Source organism: Erpetoichthys calabaricus, chromosome 1 (genome assembly GCF_900747795.2).
Source record: "Erpetoichthys calabaricus chromosome 1, fErpCal1.3, whole genome shotgun sequence".
In the NCBI taxonomy this organism is placed as follows: domain Eukaryota; kingdom Metazoa; phylum Chordata; class Cladistia; order Polypteriformes; family Polypteridae; genus Erpetoichthys; species Erpetoichthys calabaricus.
This window is the reverse complement of record NC_041394.2, coordinates 88,697,456-88,704,185: the sequence shown is the minus strand read 5'-3', so window position 1 is coordinate 88,704,185 and position 6,730 is coordinate 88,697,456. Positions and strand designations below refer to the sequence as shown.

Sequence of the window (6,730 nt, the reverse complement as noted above, 5' to 3'; positions counted from 1 at the left end):
CACTGCACCACCGTGCCACCCCCTGCCATTACCATCACTTGAAATGTTTCACTTAATGTTGCTTTATTATGTGTATCTGAAGTGGACACATAAGGTTTATAATTCTCCTCCACCCTACGCAGTACACCAAGTGTGCCCCACATGTTGCCTAGACTGAGCACACATACATATGGTCTATTTTTGTAATTGTTATAGCTAGAAAGGGTGGACAGTTATGGGAGGAGACATCAAACACAATAATGGAGCAGACAAGGAAGGAATGAAGGAGGTCTTACAAAATCATTTGTTAGGAGTCTGTCAGAGTCATGGTTAGGAAGGTCCCATTCACCCTAACAAAAAAACAGTTGTTACCTGCTTTCTTCATGTCTCACACTCCACATGTACATTTTTGGGTTTTGCCAGAAACAAACACAGGCTAATGTAACAAACCTGAGTGTGTAAGCCATGAAATGATCTTTGCTGTGAGGCAGAAGCGCTGTATTTTGCACCACTCCATCAAAATGCATGTATGCATTGAAATTATGATGGACAATGATAATACAAAAATACTACCGCATGCATAATAAGATTGCCATACATATTTATTTGGTTGTGTGGTGAGACGATCTAATAACAAATACAACAGACAGTTTTGTATTAAGAAAAAATACAGCAAAATACGCCTAGCATAGCATTGCACTACTCCATTTCCTATAAGTCAGCAAATATATATACACGTTTATTTGATAAGAGGCTGTGTATTCCACCGTCCTGGATTTCGTTGTCCGTGCTGTGTCCGTACTATAGGTAGTTCCACACTTGCCCGGAATGAATGAGGGGAACCCTACCATCAACCGGTACATTGTTCAGGGTTGTTTACTACTTGGAACTCCGCATTATATAAAACGTGTGTGTTAAAGTTACATATTAAGTATACATGTTATACTTTTAAACAAGATGCATTGCTCTATGGCAATCCAAATTATCATTCTACTCATACTTTATCAAACGTGAAAACTTACGGCTCGTTCATGACGATACCTTCCGGTATGCCTATACTTGGCCGATTGTATCTAGACTGGCACTTCCCTTAGCCAATTACAAACAAGCTATTTTACATATCCTTTAGACCAATGAGTGTTTCGAGTTGTTACACGAGGTGCTCTAATGGACCAATGGGATGCACGGCGGCTGGCGGAGGATGGGCGGAGTGAGGCGCGTGTCTGCAGTGGATTAAAGCAGCCATCTTTTCGTTGTTGACTGGTGCCGGAGAAAGGACAATCGTTTGGTTGTTTGAGGTGAGGGGTGCTTTTTTTATTTTGAGGAGGAGAACTAATGTTATTATTACTTTTACATGAAAATCGTTGACCGGATTAGTGCTTTTTTGGGGTTTTAAACGTATTTGTAGGTGTTTTAGAGACGATGAATGCATGGAAGACATTTTCCCGAAGTAAAGAAATGGCATGTTGTGTGACTAAAGGCGTATTTTGTTGTCATTACTCCTTTCAGTTCGCGAATGTATGATGTAATAAGTGAATTATTTATAATATGACTTTTGAACTGCGTCGATTTTCATTTTTGCCTGCCATTTAAGATCAATGCGCATGTGATGTAATTTGTTACAGCGTCGATTGACGCTATTGAAGCTATGTGTATGAAAGTTAGTATGCCATTTTGTCAGTAAATATTTTATATTGTATTTTCATGATTATTTTGAGGCGCGGAAGGGTTGTGTCGTGTTTCGTGCGTTTTTTTTTTTTTTTTTCTTCTTAAAGTGACAGAATTTTCCCGACGTTGCAGTAATGGCGCCCGCGAGCCCGCCAATTCAGTGTTTCTGGAGGGTACTCTCGCGGCTGGGGAAATGTCGGTTTTAATATGTAATCGTGCCTGTGCTGGTAAACTTGCCCACAGTTTAATTTCTCGCAGTTTGTTTTGGGGGATGGGGGTGCAGTGTGCAACCAGTGTTAATCCTCCGAAAATAGAATGTTCCGGAATTTTTGTGCATTTTGCCTCGGTAAAATGAAACGACTATGTTTAAAGATCGTAAAGTTTGTCTATTTTGCCTTTTTCAACACATGCAGGTTGTACGAGATGGTGAAGATATTCATTGGGAACCTTCCCCGGGAGGCAACTTCCGAGGAGATCCAATCGTTATTTTCCCAATATGGAGAAGTGACGGAATGCGCGATAATCAAGAATTACGGGTTCGTTCACATGAAGGACCGGAAGAGCGCAAATGAAGCGATTCGCAATCTACATCTATACAAACTGCACGGCACTGCAGTTAATGTCGAGGCAAGCAGAAACAAGAGCCAGGGTGCCACCAAGCTTCACGTGGCAAACATCGACAAGTCCTGCACCAGCCAGGATCTTCGGGCCCTGTTTGAAGACTACGGGACGGTCACAGAATGCGACATCGTGAAGAACTACGCCTTTGTGCACATGGCAAATTCCGACGAGGCCATGGATGCGATTAAAGCACTAGACAACAGCGAGTTTCAAGGTGAAATGGGCCTCGGGTAGTGGCGGGTGACCATTTTTGAAAGCGTCTTCGTTATCCCCTCGTTGTAGCACAAATGGCTTAAGTACATTGGGCTAAAGGGAGGAATGGCCGGTGTTGTGTTTTAACGTTGCGCGACCGGTAAATGGTGGTGGTGGTCACATCTTATGCGCACTTTTAATGAGCTCACAATTTTATCCTGTATCTAGACCTAATACTGCGGTTTAATGTGTTTTGTAAATGGGGGTGTTATGTAAGTATGCGTAACTATACAACTGTAGCTGGAAGCCATTTCAAGTTAGTCGGAAGGCCAAAATTAACTCTCTATTTCTTTTAAAGGAAAACGGATTCACGTACAGCTCTCCACCAGTCGTCAGCGTACTGAAGAGGATGATGGCTATTACCAAGGAGGTCCTCCAGGGAGGGAGGGGTTTTGGCCCCCTAAATGGCCCGGTGAGCGCCCAAATCATGGGCCTCCGGGCTTTTATGGTCCTGGCAGATTTAATCACCCGCCACCATATCCACATCCACCCCCACCGCCACCTCCCCCACGTCCTAGACCAGCCATGTATATGGAGCGCTCATCCTATGATGATAGAAATCGTGCTGGGGTGGTGGATTACTATGAGAAATACAGGGCTCGTCCTTACGGCATCACCTCCTATGAGGAGAGGCGGATGGCACCACTGCCCCCACCTCCGCCTCCCCCTCCCTCCATGATGAGAGACCGCTTATCTACATCAGCTCTTGATCCTTATGAGCGTCGCCCCCTACCACCTCCACCAGCATCTGCTTCGTTTTATCCACGTGACCGCAGTCCAATTCGCAGACCACCTCCAGTCCCTGCGCCGCCTGTGGGTAATGGGTATGCATACGAACGCACACGTCTGTCCCCTGTGTCCTCGCTGTCCAGAGGCTCGATGTACGACATGTCGCGGCCAAGGGAACCTTTTGCGGAGCGACCATCACGATTTTCGTACTAATTCCAAGCAGCATGAACTGGAAAGGTGAGAAATGGAAGCTACCTGCTCTTTTTCCTCCGTTATTTATGTCCATAAAGGGTGATCTGGTGTTGACCATTGTGTACTTTTAACCGAAAAGCAATACTCTATAATGCGTGTTTTGACTAAAATGTTTGAACCAAGCTGCCAAAGCAGGTCCTAATTTCAGCGTGGATATTGCTATATGGGCTATATTTTTCTGTAAGGCTGCTCACCTGGAGATCTTGCATGTCTCTTTTCGACCTGATGATTGATGTGAGTCCATGATGCTTTAAATGAGCTTATTTGTTTAAAAAAAAAAAAAAAATTGTCCTGGGTGCCCATCATAATATTGAGCACTGTTGTTAGGATATGTTTCGGAGTGTGCTTGTCAAAAAAATCATGAAGTGCACTTGTGGGTCAAACTTTTAATTGGACACCCTACACTGTCGGGTCTTAGAGTGAGTGAAATTTGATGCGCTTTATATTTTAAAATCGTTTCTCCCTGTAAGAAGTTGATTTGAATTTGATTTGCTCTCTTTTCAGGTTTATATTTACCGCACCAAGATCCTCGTTTCCTGATGCACGCGGCGCAGTATCACCCATTGTTTGAGGCAGCTCGCGTACCGCCTGCGACTAACAGGAAGAATTGCGCAGACATCTCGTCGTTCATAAACGCTTTTAATATCGTTCTCGTTCTTCAAAAGTGTGACCAATGTTTTATTTTGTTTGTTTTATATACTGTTTGTTCACTATACCAGTGCAATTTGAGTTTCTTTGGAGGCTTGTTGGCGGTGCATTTTTGCCTCTGCAGATACTCAAAGCGGTGATTCAAAACTTTACATTTAGCCATTGTATTCCCATTGGAGCAGGTAATGGAGAGCTGCTGCGGTCTGTTTGCCCTAAATCGTTTTACTTTGAATAATTAAATTTAAAATGACGCGACTGACCGCCCCTCTAGTCAAACGTACGTTTTTAATTTATTTGCGATGCTGTACAATGCGTTCTATTTTTCTTTATTGCAGGGTGGGAAGTTAGTACTTATTCAGTAATCAAATTAGTCATCTACAGGCAGAATACTGAAAGGAGATTTTTTTTTAAGCATTCTAGATAAACAGACTTGGCAAATGTATTTTTTTTATTGTTAATGAATGCTATTTTTTAAAATCTAATAAACATCTCTGATCCTACCTGGCTGTCGTCTTTTTATGGGATTGGGTTTAATGTTCTTGGTAGTTTTAAAGTTTACACTTTGGGGATATTTAGACTCCTGACGTTATTTCCATGGGGGTCCTGCACGAACAGTTGCAGGACAAGTGGTAGTCTGGCAAGTATGCCTCTTTCATGGGCGAAATGTGATGTTGACTATCCAAAATAAGATGCTAATTTTATTTTCACTATGGTGTGCCGGACAACTCCACCCCCATTTGATGCGCTATGTGGGCAATTTTGGACAGCATATACGGTTTCCCAAGGTAACAGAATGCAGACAGCGAGTTTCTGTACTTGAAATATGAAATGTTAACTTTTGATACATTATCCATAGAGCACGCTGAAGAACATGAGGTATGGAATGGTGTAATTGCACATTTTTTTAAAGTGCATTCGTTCGCAGTGTTGGTAGCGCGGCACGAAATGTCGCAGCCCCAATTCCTGGATTGAAAGTGATGCTTCAGCCTACTGCACCAAGGTCAAAAATGTCCGAAGTTAGTGCATCAAAACTTCCATGTAAACTTGGGGATGTGAATATCCAACGTGATGCATGCGCCCCGATTTCAGTTCCATGTCTCTTTAATAATTTCAAACCTGGTCTTCAGGTTGGTTAGCAGTACTTGCTCAGCATAACCGACAGAGTGACAGTTTACTTTTTCAGCAGTTTAAGCATATTTAATTTACAAGCATGTTTGTTACGAGTATCGTTTACGTGTTATCGCATTAAGAATACCCTTTTTTGGTGTGACAGAACAGTAAGGGCGAACTTCAGCAAAGTTAAAAACCTAATGGGAATTTGAGCAACAAGAAAAGTATCTGCGAGTTTTTCAGCAGAGACAAGGTGGCGAAACGCACGTTTCCAATTGCTTAATTTTTAAGTACATATATAACGTTATTGCATATTCCTTTTTACGTGGGAAAATACAATACAACTCGGAGTCCTGCCATGTGCAAAAGTTCGCTGATGACACTGCTATCGTGGGCTGCATCGGGAATGGGCTGGAGGATGAGTACAGGGACCTAATCAATGACTTTGTTAAATGATGCGACTCAAACCACCTACAACTGAACACCAGCAAAACCAAGAAGCTGGTGGTGGATTTTAGGAGGCCTGGACCCCGTGATCATCAAGGTGACTGTGTGCAGACCTATAAATATCTAGGAGTGCAGCTGGATGATAAATTAGACTGGACTGCCAATACTGATGCGCTGTGCAAGAGAGGACAGAGCCGTCTATACTTCCTTAGAAGGCTGGCGTCCTTCAACATCTGCAATAAGAGGCTGCAGATGTTCTATCAGATAGTTGTGGCGAGCACCCTCTTCTACGCGGTGGTGTGAAAGACGCCTCACGCCTGGACAAACTGGTGAGGAAGGCAGGCTCTATTGTTGGCATGGAGCTGGACAGTTTAACATCTGTGGCAGAGCGAAGGGCGCTCAGCAGGCTCCTATCAATTATGGAGAATTGTATCATCTCCAGACAGAAGAGCAGCTTCAGCGACAGACTGCTGTCACTGTCCTGCTCCACAGACAGATTGAGGAGATCATTCCTCCCCCAAACTATGCGACAATTCAATTCCACCCGGGGGGTAAACATTAACATTTAACATTATACAAAGTCATTGTCTTTTTCTCACCTGCATTATTATCATTCTTTAATATTATTGTATCAGTATGCTGCTGCTGAAAAATGTGAATTTACCATTGGGATTAATAAAGTATCCATCTATCTATCTAATGAAGGTAATGGTTCAAGTGTTTCCAAGTTAAACCGCGTTTAAACAAAACATTGACGATGTGTTCGATAAATTCACTTTATACATAGCGTTGTAAATCTTGGATGGCATCACGTCCCAAGTTTTTAAACAGCGACGTATTTTGGGATTACATTAGTAATTCTACTTTACAGTTAAAGATCAGTTTCTTTAAACATTTGGGAAGTAAAATTTACATTGACCTTCCCGTACGATGATTTTGATTACACTTGCTTCCCTTCTAGCCTATAGGTTTCAACTTGTATTGCTATTGGTCAGTTGAAGATATAGCGTCACGTGGGCGGTAC

At 42.6% G+C, this 6,730-nt stretch overlaps 1 protein-coding gene across 3 annotated transcripts; it reads left to right on the top strand.

The window, feature by feature from the left end:
• The first annotated feature begins 1,150 nt into the window (after positions 1-1,150).
• rbm4.3 (RNA binding motif protein 4.3) lies at positions 1,151-4,649 on the top strand. Of its 3 annotated transcripts, XM_028803204.2 has the most exons (4): positions 1,151-1,277; positions 2,061-2,482; positions 2,819-3,486; positions 4,006-4,153. In XM_028803204.2, the coding sequence occupies exons 2-3, from the start codon at positions 2,071-2,073 to the stop codon at positions 3,460-3,462; spliced, it is 1,056 nt and encodes a 351-aa protein (XP_028659037.1). In that variant the 5' UTR covers positions 1,151-1,277; positions 2,061-2,070; the 3' UTR covers positions 3,463-3,486; positions 4,006-4,153. The 3 variants fall into 3 exon arrangements, with proteins under 3 accessions (XP_028659037.1, XP_051778279.1, XP_028659045.1); XM_051922319.1 differs by lacking the exon at positions 2,819-3,486 and having other exon boundaries at positions 4,006-4,649; XM_028803212.2 differs by having other exon boundaries at positions 2,819-4,153.
• Positions 4,650-6,730: the final 2,081 nt, after the last annotated feature.

Coding starts and splice junctions, on each gene's coding strand:
- rbm4.3 (XM_028803204.2), top strand. CDS start 2,071: ATGGTGAAGATATTCATTGGGAACCTTCCCCGGGAGGCAACTTCCGAG. Junction 2,483..2,818: donor AGACAACAGCGAGTTTCAAG/GTGAAATGGGCC, acceptor TTTCTTTTAAAG/GAAAACGGATTCACGTACAG.